The 27,388-nt window shown below is 48.5% G+C and overlaps 1 protein-coding gene and 1 long non-coding RNA gene across 5 annotated transcripts in view; one reads left to right on the top strand and one right to left on the bottom strand.

Annotated features, from left to right (window-relative positions):
* The window catches only part of LOC147024686 (uroplakin-1b-like), a 39,739-nt gene extending 29,460 nt beyond the window's left edge, over positions 1-10,279 (bottom strand). Inside the window, exons 1-6 of one of the 2 annotated variants that reach the window (XM_085884837.1) lie at positions 10,142-10,279; positions 7,608-7,707; positions 5,556-5,756; positions 5,134-5,208; positions 4,862-4,960; positions 4,571-4,756 (exon numbers count right to left, since the gene is read on the bottom strand). In XM_085884837.1, the coding sequence (XP_085740963.1) occupies positions 4,571-4,756; positions 4,862-4,960; positions 5,134-5,208; positions 5,556-5,756; positions 7,608-7,673 (627 nt within the window). In that variant the 5' untranslated portion in view covers positions 7,674-7,707; positions 10,142-10,279. Of the gene's footprint in view, positions 1-4,570; positions 4,757-4,861; positions 4,961-5,133; positions 5,209-5,555; positions 5,757-7,607; positions 7,708-10,095 lie in introns of both variants that reach the window. The other variant, XM_085884836.1, reaches the window with a different exon arrangement.
* Positions 4,882-27,388, top strand: part of LOC147024685 (uncharacterized) — a 46,139-nt gene continuing 23,632 nt past the window's right edge. The window contains exons 1-3 of one of the 3 annotated variants that reach the window (XR_015059150.1): positions 4,908-5,010; positions 8,700-8,772; positions 10,192-10,272. This is a non-coding gene — a long non-coding RNA (uncharacterized LOC147024685). Of the gene's footprint in view, positions 5,011-8,699; positions 8,773-10,191; positions 10,273-27,388 lie in introns of all 3 variants that reach the window. The other 2 variants (XR_015059151.1, XR_015059152.1) reach the window with 2 other exon arrangements.

The following is a 27,388-nucleotide window of genomic DNA, read 5'->3' as shown; positions in this document are numbered from 1 at the left end:
CTGCCGGATGGTCCCGTCCAAGGAGGGACGAGGAACACGTGCAGCTGCATGACGTCACGGCCAGGTGCAAAGTGCGCGAGCTCTGAGTTGCCGCGCAGGTGCTGCGCATGGGAAAAAAAGAAAAAAAAGCAAGCCTCACTTTCGGGTGCAAAGGATTCCTGGGCAAGGGGTGAAAGACCCCCTTACCCTGGGCACAGGATGGAAACTAGTTAGGGGGAAGGGTTAGCTTAGTTAGACCGACTTCATGGGGCAGGGGTAAGTCCTCATGGAGTCCGTGGAATGGATTAGTTAGAGGGATTGTAGTCAGATTTAGGTTGGGAAATAAAATGATTTATTTGAGACAGAGACAGACTGTGAATGTGTAGAGGGGACGTAGCTTAGCTACGTAGTGTTAAAAGGAACGTGCTGTAGTTTAAGGGACGACGTGGGAGCACGAGTTAGTTAGGGGAGGTAGTTAGAAGGATGGCAGAGTTCAGCGGTGAGTGTGTTGAAGAGTTGAGGCGAGTACGTGTACATGGTGAGTGAGTGAGGCCAGCGGGTCTGTGTGAGTGGAGTGAATGGGGAATGCATGGTGCGATGAGTGATTGGGGGGAGGAGTGACTCCCGCCCAAGGGACCCCGGGGTCAGAGTAAAGTGAGTTAGGGGGTTAGTCAAATTGAAAAATGGAGGTCGTTTTGTTGTTGGTGGGAATGTAGGCTCGAAACCCATTTGGAGGGGTGCAGGAGCCCTGTTGACGGGCTTGGGAGCGTGGCTGCGAAAGGTGAGTATCGCTGAGTGGGTACCCCGGGCACCAGGCTAGTCGGCCGCGGTAGGCCATGGGCCCATGGGGGGCCAGGATAGAGTAGTGGGCACGGGTGCGCCTGCTTGGTGCGGGGGCCCGGGGCGCCATTAGCCGCGTGGGCAGTGTTGTGGGCACGGGTGACCCTCGGAAAGGGGCCCGGGAGGCCGGCCTGCCACGTGTGCGTTTCAGGGGAGGTGCCATGGGGGGCACTCCCCGGTGTTAGGGAGCTGGTAGGCTCGGAGGCAGTGTAGTGCCCGGGGTGCCATAGCGGGAGATTCGGCAGAGGGTCGTGCCTGCCAAAGGGAGCCACGTGTCCCAGCCAGGAGACCGTGTGAGGGCACGGAGAGAAAATTGGGGGGCGAGGCCCGAAATTGTGAGGACACCAACACAGGCGACGGGAATCTGGGTTGTTAGAACCAATAGTTTAAGCGAGAGGCGCTTGTTGAAAGCCCCGGGGTAGTTTAACAGTTAAATGGTTAGGGTAGATTAGGAGATGTACCCCTCCGCACCATCCATCCCCTCGCTGTCGTTGTGGGCCGCTGGACCCACTTGGTGTTAAGATCGCCGAACTCTGGGGAGGCCATTCTGAGGCTTCGTTGGGCCTCGACACAGGACGTTAGCTCTCCCTTATTCCCCTCCGGGAAGGGAACGTAGGGGTTGGGAGTAGGCTAGGTGACAGGATAGGTTAGCCGAACAAGGACAGTAAAGGGGGTTAGGGGACGATTTATAGAGGGGAAGTAAAAATAAAAACAACAAAAAAATAAGTTGGGGCTAAATTGGGGTTTGACAAATTAAGGGAGTGGGTATGTACAGTGACAGGCAAAGGCGATAGGTTGGGAGGGAGACAGGTAGGTAGGTCCGAGCCCGCCCTCCAAGTGGCCAGCACCACCGCACTCCCTCCACCAACCTCCACTGAACGGCAAGAGCTGGCCAACTTCATCGGCTGGCCGTGTTTTGCTTCAAGGCGGAGGCCGGCCAACTTCATCGGCAGCTGTTGTTTTGCTGCAAGGCCTGTGCCATCGGCTGGCCGTGTTTGCTTCAAGGCCTGTGCCGGCCAGTTCATCTGCCCGCTATGTTTGCCTGCAGCGGCCTTCTTCTGCGGGCTGTGTTTGCCTGCTGCCTTTGCCATGCCATGCCACTGCCCACGTTCACCAGCCCCGTTCAATTTTGCTTCACCCCCCCCCCCCCTGTTCATTTCCATGTGCGCCAGGATCCGCAAAGCAACAGTTTGCAAGCTGCGAGAACTGCCCTGTTGGCAGCTACAACACGGGCCTGCAGTGGCGGCCCGTGCACCGTGTTTGCGTCCATCCATTCATCCATCCATTCGTTGTGTTCATTGCGTGTGCCACTTGAGCTGGCACGGAGACTGCGTTTGTGCAGCCCATGCACCGTTGTGGTTCACTGCGTTCAGTTCAAAAGGGAAGGCCTTGGACTGCGTGTGAGCAGCCAGCCACGTTCCCTGTCACCTGCATTGTTTGAGTCAGAGACTGCATGCGGGCAGCCTGGCTCCCTGCTAACTGCTTTTCTTTTGCAGAGTTCAATGATCCTGGGCCATGGTTTAGTGTAAAATTTGTAAGTTAAGGTAAGATGTACTGTAAATATGAGTGCGCCCCCCGGCATGTATGTCTTAGCGCCGGCAATTTTATTTAAGTCGTCCGTATGAGTGAGTTTGTTTAGATAGTTACGCAGCCCTCAGGTTATTTATTTTGGGGACACGAATACCATGAATGTCGCACTCAGGGATCCGTAGGTAAAATGTACTAGGGGAAAACTACACATGATGGCACACGAAAATTTGACGACTCGGGACGAGTCTGTAAAAAGGGAAGGGGGTAGTGTTGTGGTTACCAAATTCGCAAACCACCATTCAGGTCCCTTAGGTGAGGTATCTCGGTAAGTGCATGTGTAGTTAGGCCCAAACCCGTTGTCTAGTGGGAATACATGTCATTTATACGTGCTGCGACTCTTCAGGATAGCCGTTTTTCTTTTACTATCTTTATTTTGGACCAACCGCCATGATTACCATCACAACCACAACATCAACCACCAACCACAACACCGCTTCACCACAACCGCCACGACCTTCACGTCACACCTCGCAACCGTAGCATCGCCACCGTTCTTGCCCCGCTGTGGGTACCGGTGTTGGACTCATGCAGAACGCGCGTCGAACAGCGTGTACAAAATCACGGATTTTGTGCTTCAAAAACGGATCAAAAACGACACACGCCCACTTTTTGCCGTCCAATCGGTGAGCGAGGGGCGGGTGGCCCCGCCCCCAGGGCGATCGATATATGCAAATTTGTGGATCAAAAAGCCTTCACGCCCACTTTTTCTCGGGCCAATGGGGAGCGAGGTGAAAGGTCAAAGGGAGGGGGTCAAAGGCGAAGTTACGGGGGGATAAAAGGACGGTGTTCGTCAGTCAGAAAGAAGAGAACGAGAACGAGAAGGAGTCGGAACGGAGGGGACGAGTGTGGAAGTCTGGAGCCCGAAGCCTGCAGTGGCTGGAGAAGCTGAAGAGAGTCGGACGAGGGGGTGCTCGCGTCGGTGCCAGGAGCTGCACGCCCGAGGGAGGCCGGCAGCGCGACCTGGCCGAGGTGGAGACGCACACCAGGGATAATAAAGATCCTCTATACCCCGAGCATCAGCAACCCCCTCCTGTTTCCCCCCCGCGCTGAGATAGTGCGACCAAGGGGGCCCCGTTCCCACCCCCTACCAGACACCGTCCACGAGGACCGCGGGTTGCGGGGCCATCGCCGCTCCGCGTCTCATCACCAGACGGGTAGGCGCGACCCGGTCTCGGCCTCAGGCCCGCCTCATTCTTGAGGTATTTCTTTTCCTTGGTTTTGGGTATGTGTTGTCGGCGCCGTCTGTGAAGTAGAATTGTATAAGTGTTGCCGTGTGCTCGGTAGTCGGTATTAGCTCTGCACTGTGTTTTCACTTTTATATTTGCTTTTTGTGTAAATGGAATTGTGTTTTCTTTTTTTTGTGTGCATTTGGTGGAATTGTATTTGTGTGCTTCCCGTGTGCCGAGAATAAATGTGCTTTATTGTTGAACTGTTCTCCCGCTTCGCTTCGTCTTTTCCCCCATTGAACCCTCATCTTGCTTCACGTAAAGGGTTGGTAGTGGGCTGAGTATGCCCGATAATTAATCGAACCGTCGAGGTCGACGATAACACCGCTCGGTTATTCTGATAGTACGGAACGGGTCGCTTAAGTGGCCCGTGTCCGAAGTCGACCTGCGGCGAGGTGCGATCGCCCGGTCTACCCTCCGCGTGGGTACTTAGGTAGGTCGAATTTGGCGAGCAACCCTATCCCACGCGGGGGCTGATTGGCTCGATCGCGGTGAGACCGAAAGGTCCACCCGTGACTGGTTCCCGGCGTTAGTCCGAGAGGGTCACGACTGGATTGTCCGTCCGGTGGGCGACGTGCCGCGATTCGAGTTACGTGGCCGTTCGCACGCCGGCGGGCGCGGAATCCGCAACAATATATATATATATATATATATGTATATATATATATATGTATATATATATATATATATATATGTATATATATATATGTATATATGTATATATATATATATATATATGTATATATATATGTGACAACTCAGAGCTGAAAAAATGTACCATTGAGCAGACCTGCAATTTTCTCAGGAATTCTAATTTTGCAGACAATAACATCAAACGAAGAGGAATTAGAGTGAAACATTAGTTATATGCTCAGTGCCCTGTGTTTCATGTCGTGTGTATAGTAAGCTGGACTGTGACATGGAAGAATGTTTACTTGGGTTTTCACAGAATTCTGGTCTCCTCTGTTGCATGCCTCTGCTGAACCAGGAATGTTTCCTTCGTTGGTCTCGCGACAGCATTGACGAGGCCATGGGAATTCATCCCCAGAATGGAGCTGATTTTTATAGGTGGATGTGTATGATATCCAGTCTTCTGGTCCATTAACGCCACAGCATGAGTGCTGCAAATAAGAAATGGGAGCAGATTGATGTTATGCTCGGCAACCTTTTCGCTAAAAGTCTATTAAGTGAGTTAACCATAAGGAGTGGTGATCTGGAATCCTAACTTTCTGCATTATGGTGTTCCAGGAAGATGTGAAGTCCTGTTGTGCATGTCCAGCCCGGTACTCGTTCAGCATATCTTTCAAAAAGAACTCCGGAACAAGCTGAGGGTAACACGAGGCAGGCGAGAGGGGAGTACAGGATGTTTACGAAGGTGAGATTTAAGATTTAAGAATCAAGGCACGACCATGTCACATGGTTTTGAAAAACAATGGTACATATCCAAGTACAGTATTAATAAAATGTTTCAACAATTTAGAAGAGATAAACATCTTACATGATCTCTGTGTGTGACCGCCAATATGCAGGACGTCATCTCAAAGATGAACACCACGATAGCACAGATGATGTACTGGAGGAAGAGGGAAAAAATGTGATAGTTAATATGAGGCCTGGTTGAGGATTAGGAGGCAGTGGAAATTAAAAACAAGGATGACAATGAAAAACAAGTCCAAAAATATAACTCTGAAAAATTGACGAAATTTCCTGAAACTCAAGCTTGTTCTGTAACTTATCATAAAAAAGCTTTGCAGCAAGTTTCAGTTAAATATGTTAAAGGGTATGGGGAAAAAGTCTGAAAAACCAAAGGTGGGACGGACAGACGGAGAGCAAACCTATGGTCCCCTCATGTGAAACCGGTAGGGGACGAATAATGAAGTGTAACAGGGTCCAAGAGAATCTTTTTCAAACATTACTTACGATTAAAAGCAAGACGCGTGAGTAGTTGAAGGCAGCCACCATTCCAAAAATGCCAAGAAGCAGGAAGGCCAGACCTGTAAATACAGCAATCCACCCCGCAGCGAAGATGGAACCAGTGCCAGTCTGATTCACGATTGGACGAATTTCCCATGGATCAGAGACCACGTAAACTCCCACGGCAAAGAGAGCCACACCCAAACACTGTGGGGGGTAGGAGGGCAGGGAGGGGGTGTTTGTCATATTTTTTAGACGTGAAAATGAATTGATGTGATAGAATGGGATTAAAAATTCCATTGAAAATAAGAACAAAGAAACGAGAGATTTCTTTTCTTTTTTTTTCATCCATACTTGGGGCAATGTTGGTAATAAAGAATGGTGAAAATTTGACCTTGATCCTCCTCTCCCTCACCTTTCCTCAGATGTCCCAATTCCTGTTATTCCAAACTCCTTTCCCTTTTATTCCCACCTCTTTCCCCTTCATTCCCTTTACTCATTGGATAGCAAGCCCACATGTACTACATCTAATAAGTATATAACCCAACCACAGGTCATTAGACACACCATTTACCTGCCATGCAAAAACATTCATTCATGTGCAGACATTTAATGTCCCATAAGGCCTTCCCATACCCGTATCACATCCTGGACCTTTACTTTAAATTTACAAATTTTTGATACATTCACATTTCCTCATGTGGCGTGCCACTTCATTCCTTCAGATTTTGGACTTGTTGAGCTCGTAATTAGTGTTCCAAAAGATCGCAGCCTGTGCCATCAAATTTTATCAACGTGCACCTCTACTTGTTACTCCACGAAATCTGTTTCCACATTTGGAGGCCCAAAGATACCTGTGATCATTGCACGACGCCATGGAATGAGCACACTGATGGAATGCTTGTGTGCAGCTGCTCTTGCGGTATTCCATAAAATTCACGGCTAAATGTGCTGCAATGTCTTTTCTGACATCCCCGATGACTCCCCAAAACTTTTCATCATCATCGACATTTTATGTGATGAAAAAGTCACATCTGCTCCATCTGCAGAAACTTTCTTCCCTCTTGAGGGGATCTCCGATGGTCTGCCAGATTAATGATCGTGGTTGGTGTTGCCTGGAATCGTCCACTTCATGATGATAATTATTCCTACAGTTGATTTGTGGATGGCTGGGATGATTGAAGTACTCTCCATTCTCTGACAGACAATTATATAATCCATTCCTGGAACTGTCAAGTCCTTCATCGAGGACATGATGCTATGAAACTGAGCAATGAGGGTGTTTCCTAACTATCCTACCATACTGCATTTTGAATCATTTGATTTTCATGAATTATGCAAATCAGAAATGTGATGACAATTCCACGACTAGAAAGGCGTTGCTTTGTGACCTGTGGCAAGATCGAACAGATTGCCATTTTCTTGATGTCAGGAAAACCATGAAATGTTTCATATGTGAAACAGTGATGCAATTGAAACTGGAAGTGCTCTCGGTAGAGCGCATACCTCCGACACGTAATGCCTGATCCACGCGGACATATCGGGCCCAAGACATTTTTGAAGGATTTTGCAACATATCGTTTTTTGGCCCTATCTCTCTCAATGGTGAAGAATCACTTTCTAAAATTAAATAATTCTCGTATCCAGATCCGGATTCGGATTTTCACCAAAATCGAATCAATTCTTCCTTGTCACACACCCATCCTGTCCACCAAGTTTTTCGTCCGAATCCGTCCACAACATTTTGAGATGTCGTGCTAAATATCTTTTTTTTTAGCCCGATCTCTCAATGGTGAAGATTCACTTTTAAAATCCTAGTCGTCGGATCCGGATCCGGATCTACACCAAAATCTAATCAGTTCGTCCTTCTCACACCACCGAACCTGTCCACAAAATTTCATCCAGATCCGTCCACAACTTTTTGAGATATCCTGCACACAAAAAGGCAGACAAACACAGAGGGGTGAAAATATAACCTCCTTCACCTTCGGTGGTGGAGGTAATCATAAGACAACGACAGCAACATAAATGGTGTATCAGGTATGTTGTATCCCTCACAGCCAATATAAAGTTGCTGATGACAACAAAGCGCTGGATGCACCAAGTGATGGTGCCTTGAGCCATCCTGAATCGTGTTTCTCTTCAATACCACGAGCAACTGGAAAAAGAGGAAAGAACATATTCAGGTAGATGGTGGTTGGCATGTGGGGCAAAAGGGGAAAACATCGGGAATACTAGAACGGCACTCGATAGAGCGCACGAAGCTCTGCCAAGCTTTAGGTTTTGGACCCCACCGACAGGCCAGATCTGCAGGCCAGACCTAAACTAGAATCGAATGGGTTTGTTCTTGTGACCGACCCAACTCATCCACCAGGTTTTATCATAATCCGTCCACAACTTATTGAGATATCGTTTCTGGCCCTTTCTCTCAATTGTGAAGAATCACTTAAGGATTTTTTTTTTTAGTTTCTGGATCCGGATCTTCACCAAAATTTACACAATTCGTTTTTGTCATACACCCAACCTCTCCACCAAAATCCAAATCCATCAAATTTTTGCGATATTTCGCTCACCAACAAACAGACAGGGATGAAAACGTAACCTCTGTCCACCTTCGGTGGCAGAGGTAAAAATAGATCTTCATAATAAATATAAAATCCCCAAAACTTTGCCTGTGACTTTTCTTGCAAAACCACATTCCTTTAATGTGAATTGATAACTCATCCACATACATAATATCGTAGTCATCTGCCAACAGTAGCCTATACTCGAGGAAATGCCACAAAACAGCTTAAATACAAGTGTGCTTACCTGTAGGCCATCCTACTAGCCCATGAGTCACCAACCATGAAAATTAAGCCTCCAACAATGAAAAACACACAAAATGGTAACAACTAGGACTAGAGAGTTCGTGGAACACCTTACCCTGTACAGACTTGAGAAACACGACATGGGAAGAAACTTTTACACTCCTTTGTGTTTCTGAGCACGACCTAAGTTTGTTTTGTTCGTGAACCTTGCATGACAGGTGTGATGGTACCCACGCAGCGATTATGCGCCACCATATTTGTCAGAATACAGAATCTCGGTTATTCTGTCACCGGGGCATGAGATGGAGTGAATAATGATTCTCAAGAGTTTTTCTTGCAGATACTCTGCCGTCGGGGCATGAATATTTTGCCCAAGTACTACAAAACAGAAGGTTTTTGAAAGTGCCAAAAAGGTGATTTTTGTTATAAAGTGTTCAAGTATACAATTCAATTGAAATAAAATAAAGATTTTAAAGGTTGGAGGAAAAAAAAAATTGGAGTTTACCGCCGTTCATGCAACGTCTCTTCCATCACCTTATTTAACACATTACATTTGTTATTTGTGCCTATTGTTTGTATACTTTATGACATCCTTAAAAGCAGTAAGTTTCCTGTTTGGAATGATTTTCAATTTTGTTTCACCATCAGACAGACAGAGTAAAACAATTATCTCACTCCTCTTTGCGCATGTGTGATTGAGATGAATTCATAGCCAAAGTATTGCTAAACCACAGGTTCGCTTTTAGCTCGCCTGTTCTTTGAACAGGCGATATCGCCTGTAGCGATACCCCCGGCGTGAGCATCAGCGTGAGCGTGAAAATGTTAAAGTTTTTGTTGCAAGTTATTTCCTTTCTAATGTTTTTATCTACCACACTATTTTTTACTGATTACAATATACAAATACATATATTGCTTTAAAATGATTTGGATCAGACTTTACTGCAATGCTTTATAAAAAATATTATTGGACAAGTCTTTTAAAAACGATAAATGTATAAAAAGGCGAGCATTGGGTGGCTTTGACACCAACTCTGGTTAGATGAGTGTTCCGATTCGTGCTCAAAATATAACTGAATTCAAATCAAGTAGTTCCTTTATCTTAAACTGATATCCTTTTATCTTTAAATCTTAAACAGCTTAACCCCACTTTTTGCTTCGTGTGTGCGGGTAAATATATCAGGTCACCAGACCCCAGTTGAAAAAGCAAAACTTTAAAAACTGCACCAATAACAATCAACAACTCGCATCTTTGTGAGAAAATTCTAACCATGGACTTATTTAAAGTCCATCCTAACCCCAGCCAATGCGAGCGAATGAGTCCACAGTTTAACGTCCATCCAAGGGATGGAAAACCTATCAATGCCTCACCCTGCATGTGAAACACCAATCGAAGAGTTAATGATTGGGCTGGGGATTGAACTGACACGACACACCACGAAGGTAAGTGCACTCCCTACCTCTACACCATATGCTATCAGACAGTAAACCAAATCTTACCACAAATATAGCCAGTTGTAAAAACCCAATTATATAAACACCCCATGAACAAAAAACAGTCATCAAAATCCATTAACAAGCAACCAAAATCCAATAACCAGGAACAAAAATCCAATCACCAGCAACCAAAATCCAATCAGCGGCAACACCAATCAAATGAGAAGCACATAATCACCAAAATTGTAGAGCTCCTAACAGCACATTGAAAAGTAAAGTCATCATCGTCGAGCAACACATACCTCAGAGTGAATTAACCATGGACCTGCTTTCAGATCTCTGTCTTACCTTTGTCTGTGTGCTTTCTCAAATGAACTTTTTTGCCATTGCCTTTACAGGTGTGTTTCACGTCACCTGTAATGTATTGCGATTGGTTTGACTCATCTACTAACGATGAAGGGAAGAAACTTGTTAAACAGGTTTGTGACCATTTTAAACACTCTCATTTTCGACCTACTTGCCTTTTTTACTCTTTATGTTCGATATATATATATATATATATATATATATATATATATATATGTATGTATATATATATATACATATATATATATACATACAGTGGTCTGCAAAAGTATTCAACCACCCACCACCCACCCCCTCCCACCCTGCCACCCCTCCAAAGTTTTCACATTTTGATGCCACCTGAGCTTATTTCATGGTGCTTTCAAATCAAACTTAATATACAGAATCTTCACAAACTATTCCAAAGTAATAAAGCTTTAAAAATGCAGTTAAATGTGAATAAGTTGGATTTACAGAGAATATCAGATGATTCTTAGTTGTACAAGTATTCAAACCCTTTGACTAATGAACCCAAAATCATTTCAGGAGCAGATTATTTGTTTGAAAGGTTAAAAGAGCAGGTGTAATCGATTTCACCTGTATGTATTCAGAGGTTTAACTTAAAAATTAAGCTCCCCCACTTATCTAAGGAGTTTTAAGGTGCAACTCACTTGGTCAACTAACAAGGCAAACATGAAGCTTTTCACATACAAAGCTTTCATCCTCAGCCTGATGGAGCACTGCTCTCCCCTCTGGGCTGGTGCTCCTGCCTCTCACCTTTCTCGGCTTCATGCTGTGGAAACCAAGGCATTTCGGATCATTGACATCTCCTCCGATGAGACCGAGTCTTTGGGCCTCTCACTCTCTCACCGCAGGCATGTCGGTGGTATTTCTGTCTTCTACCGTCTCCTCTCCAGCCTCGCCTCCCCCTGCTCTCTCTGCAATTTGTCCCCACCATATTTCCGCAGGGCGCTCCAGGTCCGCCAACAACCCCCTTCTGGTTAAACTACCAAAATCACGAATCACTGCTCACCTTCACTCTTTCATTCCTCTTTTTCCCCACCTTTGGAATAAACTCCCTCACTCTGTTCAATCCCATTCTTTCCTCCAGACCTTCAAAACAGCAGTTCACCACCACCTCTTATCGTCCCTTATCCAGATACTCGATCTTTTCTACCCCCGATAATCCAGCCCAAACCTACCTCCTTCAAATTCCCTGCTTTCCTTCCTGAAAGTCCCTGTATACCATCTTGTATACCCCGTGTTCCCCGCGTCATCCCTCTCCCTTCCACAGATCTCATAATGTCTCTGTTCCCCACTGTTTTGTTCTTTCCTCTCCCACCCCTCTTGTCTCATGCCCCTCTTGCTGTGTGTTGCGTGTTAGCTCTCATACGAGCCTCGACAATGTATATATATATATATATTTTTTAAAGACCAAGGAGCCGTCCATAGAAGTCAGACATAAAGTGGTGGAGAAGCATCGTTCAGGAGAAGGTTATAAAAAGATTTCAAAGTCACTCATCCTTTTGAGGATGGTGAAATCCATCATTAAGAAATGGAAGACATACCACCCAGACCACCCAAATCAGGTTGCCCATCCAAACTCAGCAGCCAAGCAAGCAGGAAACTGGTTTGGGATGTCGCTGTAAATCCAACAATGACTTCTGCAAGGCTCTATGTCCGAGATGGAGGTCAGTGTTCATAAATCAACAATATCCTGTTCCCTTCACAAGGCTGACCTCTATGTGCTAAGAAAGAAGCCATTACTGAAAAAGACGCATCTTAAAGCTCGTATGGAGTTTGTGAAAAATAATTTTAGTGATACTGCAGGCATGTGGAGAATAGTTTTGTGGTCAGACGAGACAAAAATTTAACATTTTGATCTAAATTCAAAGTATTATGTCTGGTGAAACCCTAACAGTGCACATCACCCAGTCAACACCATCCCTACTGTCAAGCATGGTCCTCATGGACAGGCGGTCATACGTGTGAAGTTTCATTTCGATCTGTTCAGCCACTTCAGAGAAGAAGATTGTTGAAGGTTTAAAAAAAAAAAACCCAAAAAACAAACAATATGGCTACTGAATCACGTGACCAATGATGTCATAAAAAAATTTCTGTGGACCATTTTATCCCGAGATGATCCTCAAAAATTTTCATACTGCTCAGATGTGGAATTCTACATATGCAATTATGACATCATAACGAGGATACCTATGACGTCACAAAAATCACGCTCATTCCGCATGCAGAGTACTTACTATTTGCCAAGTTTCAAGTTTTTTCCTTAGTGCCGTTTCAGAGATAGAGGTTCAAAGTTTTTCCGTTTTTCCAATATGGCTGCCACACCACGTGACCTATGACGTCATCATTATCAATCAAAACATTCTTCATGAGTAGTCACACCAATGCTGAAAATTTTGTCTCAATCTGACGAATGGTTGCAGAGAAAAACACAAAAGTTCTGTGCGGACAAATAGACAGACAGACAAATAAACAGACAACCAAACGGACCCAAATGCAATACCCTCTCCTCTGGCGAGAGTAACAAGAAAAAGAGCAATCAAGGATTGCAGATCCTCACCAGTACTTGTTTGTGTAGTTTTGTGTGGTGTATTTTGTGTGGCTTTTGTGTTCTCGTCTGTTATGTAATTAATAATTGACATAAGTAGAACTGTCACTTTATAACTGCTGCCAGTGATGACCGGGTACCAAGAGGTCCTGCTTTGATCGGACACTTGATCCTCACCCATGATGTTTATTATTATTCAATTTAACTCAGAATGTGATTCAAATATATTTAATTGAAATCAAATGGAAGACCAAATAGGTAAGGTCCTGCATTGGAGTCATCAAAAGGAACCCAAACAAGCAAAAAGCAAAGATGAAGTCTTCAGGAGGAACATGGATAGGATTTGGGTTTCAACTGTTACTTCTCTACCTTCAAACCCACCCAGGTGCAGCGAAGTGAGGCTTGTATATATATATATATTGAAATGAGAGCGAGAGATGAACCTTCAGAGTATAGGCTTTATTCCATTTGATTGGAGCCGCTTCTACGGGCACACCGGGGAATACAGGTTCAGCTAGGAGTACATAAGCAGTAACGTATACATGTGCAATTAATCATTGCAGAATAAATTCGCGTAAGCACGGAGTTCGATATAATCTCCATTCTCACCAGTCAATGAGCACCTTCAGTTAACGAGCATCAAGTGAACAGCCGATGTAAATGGCAATGCCCCGGGGACCACCACTCGTGCCGCAGAGACCTCCCCTTATACGCGAGACGCACAACATGTGATCCCGCGTCATGTCCCTCAATTCACCTCAATTCACCACATTCTCCTCACCTTTAAAATGTAACTAGGGGCCCATCTTACACACCATGATTGCTTTAGCACTATAGGAGTATACATTTCAAGCAACGCGGACTAATAGATCTACAGAAGCATACATGCCAAGCAGTGATTATTTTGAGTTGTAGGAGCATGGAAATGAGCATCGATATATGATATAATGGGCATATAGGAGCATGAGCAGCGAGAATGCCGATAATCCCCTTTACAGATTGAGTCGTCGAGGGGGCCTTATTCGTCGACCTCTCCGGGAGTAAACGGCAGTTTCACTTGAGGGAGACTCCCGATCCTCTTGGTGAGCCTCGACTTGTGCCGGGGATGACTCCTCGATCGCTCTCGGGTGGAACGCGGCAGCCCCGTCGCCCGGCGGAGTTCCTGGGGGGAAATGTCAGAAGGAGGAGTGCCAGAAGGTGGTGTACCTGCGGGAGGAGTACCTGAGGGAGCCAGATGGCGAACCGACACAGTGGTCTCCCTGCCATCCGGGAGCCTGACATGAGCATACTCTGGATTAGTGTCAATGAGTTCGACCCCCTCCACCAGCGGTTCATACTTGCTTTGTCGTACCGGGCGTTTCATGAACACTGTACCGGGATGGGTCAGCCAGTTGGGCACCGTTTGACCGTCAACATAACGTCGTTGGTGAGTAAACATTCGTTCGTGAGGAGTGGCATTTGTGGACGTGCAGAGCAAAGAGCGTATGGAATTCAGAGCGTCGAGAAGGGTAACCTCCCACCGCTCGGGGCCCAGTCCTCTCGATTTCAGCGCCAGAGTTACGGCTTTCCAAATAACTCCATTATACCGTTCCACCTGCCCGTTTCCCTGTGGGTTGTAACCCGTCGTTCGACTAGTTGCTATGCCGTGCTCTAATAGGAATTGTTTTAGCCCGGCCGACATGAAACACGGCCCTCTGTCTGAATGTATGTACGAAGGTCTCCCAAACATAGCGAAGAGGTCAGAGAGACATTTCACGACAGTGCCCGAGGTCATATCCGAGCACGGAAACGCGAAAGGGAACCTTGAATATTCATCAACAACGGTGAATATGTATCTGTTGTCTGTTTCGGTCGGCAGGGGCCCTTTGAAGTCGATGTTTAGTCTCTCGAAGGGGGAAGTGGCCTTGATCAGTCTGCCAGATGCCGCGCCATAGAATCTGGGTTTTAGTTCAGCACAAACAGGGCATGAAGCATTCATTTGTTTAATATCTTCAACAGAATAGGGAAGATTTTGTCTGCGTACGAAATGTGCCATCCTGGTTACCCCTGGGTGGCACAGAGACACATGGAGGTCTTGCAAAGCCTGACTGATTGTTGCCGAACTGTAGACCCGGGAGAAGGTATCTGCAGCAGGGTTTTCTTTCCCGGGCCGGTAAACAATGTCGTAACTGTAGCAAGCTAGGTCTATCCGCCATCTCATAATTTTTTCATTCTTAATTTTCCCGTTATTTTTCCCATCAAACATGAATGCCACGGATCGTTGGTCCGTAACGAGCGTGAAGTGGTTTCCCAGTAAATAATGTCTCCATTTCCGCAGCGCTTCAACGATGGCGTACGCCTCCTTCTCTATCGCTGAGTGTCTCTGTTCGCTTCTAGAGAGAGTTCTCGAGAAGAACGCGACCGGCCGCCCAGACTGATTAAGCGTAGCAGCTATGGCGTGATTTGAAGCGTCGGTTTCCACCACGAAGGGCACCGAGCTGTCGATCGATAAAACCACGGACTTACTGATATCATCCTTGAGGTTGTGGAAAGCTCTTACAACAGCGGCATCTGGTGGAAAGTTTTTGCAATGCACTAGGGGATGTATTTTCTCGGAGTATTGCGAAATCCATCTCGCATAGTAAGCGAACATCCCGATCACCCGGCGCATTGTCTGCAAGTCCTGAGGTGGTGGAAGCTCACGGAGCGGGCGCAATCGCTCAGGATCAGGCTTAATTGTGCCGTCGGCTATTGTGTAGCCGAGAAGGTCAATTGACCTTGCCGAGAATACGCATTTCTCGTAGTTGAGAGTCAGATTATATTTTCTAGCAATGCTCAAGAATCTGTCCAGATTCCTATCATGTTCCCTCTGATCCCTACCGCACACTGTGACATTATCCACGTAAACAAAAGTGTCTTTGAGGTTTTCATCTGAGATGATGTCGTCCATAACCCGTTGGAAGCAAGCTACCCCATTCGTGACACCGAAAGGTATTCTCCTGAATTGGTAGAGGCGCCTCCCTGCCTGGAATGCAGTGTAAGGTTTGTCTTCCTCTCGGATGGGAATTTGATGATAGGCGCTTCGCAAGTCGATGGTACTGAATACCTTATAATTGGCCACGCGTTCGACCATCTCATCTATGCGCGGCAGGGGGTAGGCGTCGAGTTGGGTGAAGCGATTGACCGTTTGGGAATAATCGACAACCATTCGTTTCTTATGGTTCTGACTGCTGGTTACTAACACCTGTGCGCGCCATGGCGAATCGCTCGGTTCTATAATTCCCTCTTCCAGTAATCGCTTGGTTTCCGAAGTGATGAAATTCATGTCAGCAGTGGTATATCGCCGCGATTTGATCGCTATCGGTTTGCAGACTGGCGACAAGTTAGCGAACAGCTGGGGGGATGTCACCTCCGCGGTGGTCAACGCATTTAAAATTAGACGAGGCTTGCTTCCTCCAAAGGGTATTTCGACGCTCGTGTGCTGCTTGAGGACATTATGACCCAGAATTACGTCTGCGCACAAATCACGAAGCACCAGCACCTTTACATCCCGATGCGTGTACCCTTTTACGTCCAATTCAACATTGCAGTACCCTCGTATGCGGGATTGTAGTGAGGTGGCGGCCATGCATACCGTATTGTCAGTCGGGTGGATTACCCATTTCCTGCCCTTCACTAGCGAGCTGTTGACGAAACTTTCAGAGCTACCGGTATCAATCAGTGCCTCAGCCATATGCCCGTTAATTCGTACGTTGATGATAGCCTTGGATAGATTCCCCGGGGAGGCTGCAGTCAATTTATTTTGCGAGTAGAGAGCCGCAGAAGTGGGTTTATTTCTCCTTAGAGTAGATTTACATACCCTGGCATAATGCCCTTTCTTGTCGCAATTCATGCATGTGGCATCTCTGGCGGGACATTTTTGACGAGGATGCCTTTTGTACCCACAAAAGAAGCATTTACCAACCGGAGCAGTTGCTGAGGAGTTTGACGTGGTCTGGGTATCCGGCTCCTCGGGTGTTTCTCCATCCCCTATGTCTGGCTGTGTCTGTGCCAGTGGGGTTCCTTGAGTTCCCACCGTAGCAGCGTTCATTAGCAGCATCGGTGTCCCAAATGACTCAGATTGCTGCTGAGCCGTATCCATCGCTCGTGCCTGATCGACTACCTTGTCAAGAGTGGGTTGCGCTTTCTCTAGTAAGCGTTGCCGTATGTGGGCTGATCTGAGTCCTTGGATGAATGCCTCCCGTGTGGCTTCCTTTCGGTGTTCCTCGGCGCTTACCGCCCGGAAGCTGCCGTCTTTTCCCAGCTGATTCAGAGCTTGCAGGAACTGATCGATTGTCTCCCCGGCTGCTTGCTTGCGTGTGTTGAGAAGATGTCGTATGTATACCTCGTTCTTGGGCTTCACGTAGAGCGCTTGCAGCACCTCGATCGCTGCTTCGTAAGTGTCGCACTCCGAGAAGAGCCTGTACACGCTGGGCGAGACATGATTCACGAGGGCGGCAAATTTGTCAGCTCCCTCCTCGATGATGGTCAGATAGTGTGAGAAGGAGCAGAACCAATGCGACCATTTCATTTCTGCGTCAGTCGCGTTTGGGTCTGCGTCGAACCTCTCTGGTTTGTAGATCTTGTCCATCTTTGGTTGAGAGAGCCGAGAAAATCAAATAGAATGAATTGAAATGAGAGCGAGAGATGAACCTTCAGAGTATAGGCTTTATTCCATTTGATTGGAGCCGCTTCTACGGGCACACCGGGGAATACAGGTTCAGCTAGGAGTACATAAGCAGTAACGTATACATGTGCAATTAATCATTGCAGAATAAATTCGCGTAAGCACGGAGTTCGATATAATCTCCATTCTCACCAGTCAATGAGCACCTTCAGTTAACGAGCATCAAGTGAACAGCCGATGTAAATGGCAATGCCCCGGGGACCACCACTCGTGCCGCAGAGACCTCCCCTTATACGCGAGACGCACAACATGTGATCCCGCGTCATGTCCCTCAATTCACCTCAATTCACCACATATATACATATATATATATATATATATATATATATATATATATATATATATATATATATATATATATATATATATATATATATATATATGTAAAAAAAATCAAAAAGAACCCATATCAAAAAATTAAATAACTATGGCTGCTAGACCATGCATCTGATAAGGTTGAAATTTAAAACCGATATTCCCCATCACGACTTGATCATAATTGTGAAGTTTCATCTTGATCGATAAAGCGGTTCAAGAGAAATAATTTTTAAAGAAGTTTGCTCAATCCAATTTGGCTGCCAGACCATGTGACCGATTAATTATTCGGGAATACCATGATATCCCCAAGGCATGGGGAATATTTGTGTGAAGTATCCCCTCGATCTGTCCAGTCGTTCTGGAGAAGAAGATTGTTATAGGTTGAGGGTAAATCCAATATGGCTGCCAAACCATGTGACCTATGACATCATTGTTGGGTGAAAGTTTTGTTCCTCATGGATAGGTGGTCATAACTGTCACCTCGATCTGTTCGGCTATTTCAAAGAAGAAAATTTTTGAAGGTTTTTTTTTTAACCAATATGGCTGCTGAACCACGTCACCGATGACGTCATCATTTTTGTTTCTGTGTATCAATTTATCCCAAGATGACCCTCAAACATTTTCATACTGATCGGATGTAGCATTCTACATATGCAATCATGACGTCATAACAAAGGCATCTATGATAAACATTTTTTTAAATCACACTCATTTCCCCATGAGGAGTACTTACAATGTGACAAGTTTCAATTTTTTTCCTTGTTGCAGTTTTGGAGATACAGAGGTCCAAATTTTTCCCTTTTTTCCAACATGGATGCCACACCGCGTGACCTTTGACATCATAATTATCATTTAAGCATTCTAGATGAGTAGTCGCTCCTATTGTGAAAACAATTTCTCGATTCGAGAAGGGGTTGCAGAGAAAAATACTCGTATTCTGTGCGGACAAATGAACCAGAGTTGGTGTCAAAGCCACCCAATGCTCGCCTGTTTATACATTAATCGTTTTTAAAAGACTCGTCTAATAATTAATATTTTAAAAAATAAATCATTGCAGTGAAGTCTGATCCAAATAATTATAAAGCAATATATGTATTTGTATCTTGTAATCAGTAACAAGAGCGCAAGTGAGCACAATATATGCCCGAACAAGAAGGTATATACAGAATTATGCCACTACATGAAAAACAGCATCCTAGTTGCCATGGCAACCTCTTTAGATGACGAACGTATGTCGCGACACACCGTCTCCACAGTCTGTACCTATGTACCAAATATGAAACGTGAAAGTTGAAAACTTTGGGAGTTAGAGTGTGGACAGGAACGGACGGACGGACAGACAGATGGACGGACAGACAGAAGACCGGTATCACATAATATGCCCCGATATATATGTATATATATATATATATATATATATATATATATATATATATATATATATATATATATATATATATATATATATATATATATATATATATATTGTTGCGGATTCGTGCCCGCCGGCGTGCTGACGGCCACGTAACTCGAATCGCGGCACGTCGCCCACCGGACGGACAATCCAGTCGTGACCCTCTCGGACTAACGCCGGGAACCAGTCACGGGTGGACCTTTCGGTCTCACCGCGATCGAGCCAATCAGCCCCCGCGTGGGATAGGGTTGCTCGCCGACCCGACCTACCTAAGTACCCACGCGGAGGGTAGACCGGGCGATCGCACCTCGCCGCAGGTCGACTTCGGACACGGGCCACTTAAGCGACCCGTTCCGTACTATCAGAATAACCGAGCGGTGTTATCGTCGACCTCGACGGTTCGATTAATTATCGGGCGTATTCAGCCCACTACCAACCCTTTACGTGAAGCAAGATGGGGATTCAATGGGAGAAATGACGAAGCGAAGCGGGAGAACAGTTCAATAATAAAGCACATTTATTCACGGCACACGGGAAGCACACATTCAATTCCACCAAAAGCACACAGAAAAAACACAATTCCATTTACACAAAAAGCAAATATAAAAGTGAAAACACAGTGCAGAGCTAATACCGACTACCGAGCACACGGCAACACTTATACAATTCTACTTCACAGACGGCGCCGACAACACATACCCAAAACCAAGGAAAAGAAATACCCTCAAGGATGAGGCGGGCCTGAGGCCGAGACCGGGTCGCGCCTACCCGTCTGGTGATGAGACGCGGAGCGGCGATGGCGCCCCAACCCCGCGGGCCTCGCGGACAGTGTCTGGCAGGGGGTGGGAAAGGGGCCCCCTTGGTCGCACTATCTCAGCGCGGGGGGAAACAGGAGGGGGTTGTTGATGCTCGGGGTATAGAGGATCTTTATTATCCCTGGTGTGCGTCTCCACCTCGGCCAGGTCGCGCTGTCGGCCTCCCTCGGGTGCAGCTCCCTGCACGACGCGAGCACCCCCTCGTCTGGTGTCGCCGCCTTTCCACAGCTCGTCCCCTCCGTTCCGACTCCAACGCACACGACGAGCAGCTCCACCGCCCGCGAAGTCTTGACCCTCTGCTTCCGACTCTCCTACTCTCCGCCTCTGGACTCTCCGACTCTGGACTCTTCTTTGGACTCTCCTCACTTGACTCTCCGACCGACTCTTCTGACTGACGAACACGGTCCTTTTATCCCCCCGTAGCTTCGCCTTTGACCCCCTCCCTTTGACCTTTCACCTCGCTCCCCATTGGCCCGAGAAAAAGTGGGCGTGAAGGCTTTTTGATCCACAAATTTGCATATATCGATCGTCCTGGAGGCGGGGCCAAATCGCCCCTCGCTCACCGATTGGACGGCAAAAAGTGGGCGTGTGTCGTTTTTGATCCGTTTTTGAAGCACAAAATCCGTGATTTTGTACACGCTGTTCGGCGCGCGCCCTGCACGAGTCCAACACCGGTACCCACAGCGGGGCAAGAACGGTGGCGATGCTACGGTTGCGAGGTGTGACGTGAAGGTCGTGGCGGTTGTGGTGAAGCGGCGTTGTGGTTGGTGGTTGATGTTGTGGTTGTGGTGGTAATCATGGCGGTTGGTCCAAAATAAAGATAGTAAAAGAAAAACGGCTATCCTGAAGAGTCGCAGCTCGCATAAATGACATGTATTCCCACTAGACAACGGGTTTGGGCCTAACTACACATGTACTTACCGAGATACCTCACCTAAGGGACCTGAATGGTGGTTTGCGAATTTGGTAACCACAACACTACCCCCTCCCCTTTTTACAGACTCGTCCCGAGTCGTCAAATTTTTTGTGTGCCATCATGTGTAGTTTTCCCCTAGTACATTTTACCTACGGATCCCTGAATGCGACATTCATGGTATTCGTGTCCCCAAAATAAATAACCTGAGGGCTGCGTAACTATCTAAACAAACTCACTCACACGGACGACTTAAATAAAATTGCCGGCGCTAAGACATACATGCCGGGGGCGCACTCATATTTACAGTACATCTTAACCTTAACTTACAAATTTTACACTAAACCATGGCCCAGGATCATTGAACTCTGCAAAAAGAAAGCAGTTAGCAGGGAGCCAGGCTGCCCACATGCAGTCTCTGGCTCAAACAATGCAGGTGACAGGGAACGTGGCTGGCTGCTCACACGCAGTCCAAGGCCTTCCCTTTTTGAACTGAACGCAGTGAACCACAACGGTGAATGGGCTGCACAAACGTAGTCTCCGTGCCAGCTCAAGCGGCACACGCAATGAGCACAACGAATGGATGCATGAACACAAACACGGTGCACGGGCCGCCACTGCAGGCCCGTGTTGTAGCTGCCAACAGGGCAGTTCTTGCAGCTTGCAAACTGTTGCCTTGCGGATCCTGGCGCACATGGAAATGAACAGGGGGGGGGGGCAAAGCAAAAATTGAACGGGGCTGGTGAACGGGGGCAGTGGGCATGGCATGGCAAAGGTGATCAGGCAAACACAGCCCGCAGAAGAAGGAGGCCGCTGCAGGCAAACACAGCCGGCAGATGAACTGGCCGGAACAGGCCTCGAAGAAAAACAGCCAGCAGATGAACTGGCCGGCACAGGCCTTGCAGCACACAGCTGCCGATGAAGTTGGCCGGCCTCCGCCTTGAAGCAAAACACGGCCAGCCGATGAAGTTGGCCAGCCTTTGCCGTTCAATGGAGGTTGGTGGAGGGAGTGCGGTGGTGCTGGCCACTTGGAAGGCGGGCTCGGACCTACCTACCTGTCTCCCTCCCAACCTATCGCCTTTGCCTGTCACTGTACATACCCACTCCCTTAATTTGTCAAACCCCAATTTAGCCCCAACTTATTTTTTTGTTGTTTTTATTTTTACTTCCCTACTATAAATCGTCCCCTAACCCCCTTTATCGTCCTTGTTCGGCTAACCTATCCTGTCACCTAGCCTACTCCCAACCCCTACGTTCCCTTCCCGGAGGGGAATAAGGGAGAGCTAATGTCCTGTGTCGAGGCCCAACGAAGCCTCAGAATGGCCTCCCCAGAGTTCGGCGATCTTAACACCAAGTGGGTCCAGCGGCCCACAACGACAGCGAGGGGATGGATGGTGCGGAGGGGTACATCTCCTAATCTACCCTAACCATTTAACTGTTAAACTACCCCGGGGCTTTCAACAAGCGCCTCTCGCTTTAACTATTGGTTCTATAAACCCAGATTCCCGTCGCCTGTGTTGGTGTCCTCACAATTTCGGGCCTCGCCCCCCAATTTTCTCTCCGTGCCCTCACACGGTCTCCTGGCTGGGACACGTGGCTCCCTTTGGCAGGCACGACCCTCTGCCGAATCTCCCGCTATGGCACCCCCGGGCACTACACTGCCTCCGAGCCTACCAGCTCCCTAACACCGGGGAGTGCCCCCCATGGCACCTCCCCTGAAACGCACACGTGGCAGGCCGGCCTCCCGGGCCCCTTTCCGAGGGTCACCCGTGCCCACAACACTGCCCACGCGGCTAATGGCGCCCCGGGCCCCCGCACCAAGCAGGCGCACCCGTGCCCACTACTCTATCCCGGCCCCCCATGGGCCCATGGCCTACCGCGGCCGACTAGCCTGGTGCCCGGGGTACCCACTCAGCGATACTCACCTTTCGCAGCCACGCTCCCAAGCCCGTCAACAGGGCTCCTGCACCCCTCCAAATGGGTTTCGAGCCTACTTTCTCACCAACAACAAAACGACCTCCATTTTTCAATTTGACTAACCCCCTAACTCACTTTACTCTGACCCCGGGGTCCCTTGGGCGGGAGTCACTCCTCCCCCCAATCACTCATCGCACCATGCATTCCCCATTCGCTCCACTCACACAGACCCGCTGGCCTCACTCACTCAACATGTACACGTACTCGCCTCACAACTCTTCAACACACACACTGCTGAACTCTGCCATCCTCCTAACTACCTCCCCTAACTAACTCGTGCTCCCACGTCGTCCTTTAAACTACAGCACGTTCCTTTTAACACTACGTAGCTAAGCTACGTCCCCACTACATATTCATAAGTCTGTCCATGTCTCCAAATAATCATTTTTATTTCCCAACCTAAATCTGGCTACAATCCCTCTACCTAATCCATTCCACGGACTCCATGAGGACTTACCCCTGCCCCATGAAGTCGGTCTAACTAAGCTAACCCTTCCCCCTAACTAGTTTCCATCCTGTGCCCAGGTAAGGGGGGTCTTTCACCCCTTTCCCAAGAATCCTGTGCACCCGAAAGTGAGGCTTGTTTTTTTTTTTCTTTTTCCATGCGCAGCACATGCGCGGCAACTCAGAGCTCGCGCACTTTACACCTGCCCGTGACGTCATGCAGCTGCACGTGTTCCTCGTCCCTCCTTGGACGGGACCATCCGGCAGAGATACCCCTCCTGCCGGATTCCAACCCCACGTGCAGCCATGACGTCACCGTGCGCATAAAAAAAAAACAAGCCCCACGTCTCGAGGGGTTCCCCACGCGAACACATGTGCTTTGCCCGTTGGAGCTTAACACACACGATCGCGTGGAGAACCCGTCCGGTCCAAATCCGTTTACCTGCCTAAACTTTGTCCGTCCGCGGGATCGGCAAATCCACCGCGTGCGTTTCCGGACCGGGACTTCACTCTCGCAAGCGAGCACGTGGTGGTCTCGTGCGTTGCACAGCACGAACCGCGTGCTCACTGCTGGGCGAACCCGGCACGGTCCTCGAAACAACCACAGCCGCTACTCGGCTTTCGTTTCTCCCATGTCGCCGTCTCCGTCTCCATTCCACACACGCATACCTGCGTGTTACGACGCACACAGTCCACTCCATCACATTCACACCGGGAGACGCGGCTGAGTGCTCCCGCATGCCGACCGACATCTCCCTTTCATACCGCTCTCTCACACACACGGTCTCCCTTGCACACAGCGACCTTGCACACGGCCGTTCACTCACGCGTGCGGGGGCACTCACCCGCGGTGCCTCACTCGCACTCCGTGCCTCATCCACACACGCGGGGGAACTCACGCGCGGTGCCTCACTCATACACACGGCGACACTCACACACGCGGTCTCACTCACACACGGTGCCTCACCCACGCACGGCGTGCTGGGAAGCACGTACTCTGGCACCATCGCCACCACACCAATCACACACGGGGTCGCTTCCACACACGGGGACGCACTCACACCTTGCACCACACACACAGGGACAACCACACTGGGGATTCGAGTCCCCACAAGGGTCTCCGGGGCCTCTATATCCCCCAAACTCTCCGTGCACCCGTCCACAGCACTCGTCTCCTCAACCTCGCAAAGCACGACCGAACTCACCTGGTCGTGACTCGCCTCAAGGGGGCATACTCCCTCCCCTCGTTCCTGGAGGAGGCCATCCAGCTGCTCGCACCGGGTCTCCACACGCTCCGCGAGCTCACCCCCATTATCCTCCACTACCTCCGTGTGTGTGTGCGCGTCACTTACCCCGTCTTCATCGTGCAGTCTTCCCTCTGTCGTTCCCATCTCCCGTGTCTCTGCCAACTCAGTCACCTCTTCACCCTTTACCTCCCTTGTCTCTACTATTTTTATTCCCTTTGTCGTCACCTTGTGTCTCGTCTCGCACGTTTTGGTCTCCCCATTTAATTTTTCCCTTTCGGTCACCGTTGCACCCCCACCCAGCTCGTTCGTTCCTACACGTGGAGTCGCCATTTTTATCTCCCTGGTCACGGCCTTCATGCCCGCCTGCAGGCTTCGGCCCATGTTCTGCGTCTCACCCCGCAGCTTTTTCGTTTCTTCCTTCATTTTTGCTTCCATTCCGTTTATTTGCTTGTTCATTTCGTTTGTATTTGTATCCATCTTTTCGTTTATTTGTTGTGTATTCGCATCCATCTTTTCGTTCATTTGTTGTGTATTCGCATCCATTTTTTGTGTATTCGCATCCATTCTCGCTGTCATTGCCGCCAGCATGGCGCATAGCTGGGCCATGTCGGGTGCGCTTGGGTGAGCCGTTTCGGCAGGGATCGGGGAAGGGTTTTGGTGGAGGGGGGAAGGGGAGGTGTCATACACCGCGGCCGCTGCCGCACCCACCTCGGGCCCTGGGTTCAGTTGGGCGAGTCCGTGTTCCTGCACAATCAACATTTCCTGCTCGGGGATTCCATCCTGGACCATGGATTCTACATTACTACACATATACATTTCTAATACCCCCGGCTCCCGCTCGCCTTGAGACGCCATCTTGCTTCTCGTGAAGGGTTAATTTAACTCGCTCGTAATTTGGAGGGAATCGGGGGTCGCTTCTCTCACCCCTGGACCGATTCCCGTGAATTTAGCCGGAGACAGGAGAGCCCGTTTTCCTGTTCTCCGATACCAGTGCCGAGAGGAGGGCAATGAATTTGTATCCCACTCCTGACACCAGTGTTGCGGATTCGCGCCCGCCGGCGTGCTGACGGCCACGTAACTCGAATCGCGGCACGTCGCCCACCGGACGGACAATCCAGTCGTGACCCTCTCGGACTAACGCCGGGAACCAGTCACGGGTGGACCTTTCGGTCTCACCGCGATCGAGCCAATCAGCCCCCGCGTGGGATAGGGTTGCTCGCCGACCCGACCTACCTAAGTACCCACGCGGAGGGTAGACCGGGCGATCGCACCTCGCCGCAGGTCGACTTCGGACACGGGCCACTTAAGCGACCCGTTCCGTACTATCAGAATAACCGAGCGGTGTTATCGTCGACCTCGACGGTTCGATTAATTATCGGGCGTATTCAGCCCACTACCAACCCTTTACGTGAAGCAAGATGGGGATTCAATGGGAGAAATGACGAAGCGAAGCGGGAGAACAGTTCAATAATAAAGCACATTTATTCACGGCACACGGGAAGCACACATTCAATTCCACCAAAAGCACACAGAAAAAACACAATTCCATTTACACAAAAAGCAAATATAAAAGTGAAAATACAGTGCAGAGCTAATACCGACTACCGAGCACACGGCAACACTTATACAATTCTACTTCACAGACGGCGCCGACAACACATACCCAAAACCAAGGAAAAGAAATACCCTCAAGGATGAGGCGGGCCTGAGGCCGAGACCGGGTCGTGCCTACCCGTCTGGTGATGAGACGCGGAGCGGCGATGGCGCCCCAACCCCGCGGGCCTCGCGGACAGTGTCTGGCAGGGGGTGGGAAAGGGGCCCCCTTGGTCGCACTATCTCAGCGCGGGGGGAAACAGGAGGGGGTTGTTGATGCTCGGGGTATAGAGGATCTTTATTATCCCTGGTGTGCGTCTCCACCTCGGCCAGGTCGCGCTGTCGGCCTCCCTCGGGTGCAGCTCCCTGCACGACGCGAGCACCCCCTCGTCTGGTGTCGCCGCCTTTCCACAGCTCGTCCCCTCCGTTCCGACTCCAACGCACACGACGAGCAGCTCCACCGCCCGCGAAGTCTTGACCCTCTGCTTCCGACTCTCCTACTCTCCGCCTCTGGACTCTCCGACTCTGGACTCTTCTTTGGACTCTCCTCACTTGACTCTCCGACCGACTCTTCTGACTGACGAACACGGTCCTTTTATCCCCCGTAGCTTCGCCTTTGACCCCCTCCCTTTGACCTTTCACCTCGCTCCCCATTGGCCCGAGAAAAAGTGGGCGTGAAGGCTTTTTGATCCACAAATTTGCATATATCGATCGTCCTGGAGGCGGGGCCAAATCGCCCCTCGCTCACCGATTGGACGGCAAAAAGTGGGCGTGTGTCGTTTTTGATCCGTTTTTGAAGCACAAAATCCGTGATTTTGTACACGCTGTTCGGCGCGCGCCCTGCACGAGTCCAACACCGGTACCCACAGCGGGGCAAGAACGGTGGCGATGCTACGGTTGCGAGGTGTGACATGAAGGTCGTGGCGGTTGTGGTGAAGCGGCGTTGTGGTTGGTGGTTGATGTTGTGGTTGTGGTGGTAATCATGGCGGTTGGTCCAAAATAAAGATAGTAAAAGAAAAACGGCTATCCTGAAGAGTCGCAGCTCGCATAAATGACATGTATTCCCACTAGACAACTGGTTTGGGCCTAACTACACATGTACTTACCGAGATACCTCACCTAAGGGACCTGAATGGTGGTTTGCGAATTTGGTAACCACAACAATATATATATATATATATATATATATATATATATATATATATATATATATATATATATATATATATATATATATATATATATGTATATA

The sequence above is a fragment of the Eptatretus burgeri genome, chromosome 6 (genome assembly GCF_056783735.1).
Source record: "Eptatretus burgeri isolate ZD-2024b chromosome 6, Ebu_testis_v1, whole genome shotgun sequence".
In the NCBI taxonomy this organism is placed as follows: Eukaryota; Metazoa; Chordata; class Myxini; order Myxiniformes; family Myxinidae; genus Eptatretus; species Eptatretus burgeri.
This window is presented reverse-complemented; position numbering and strand designations above follow the sequence as displayed.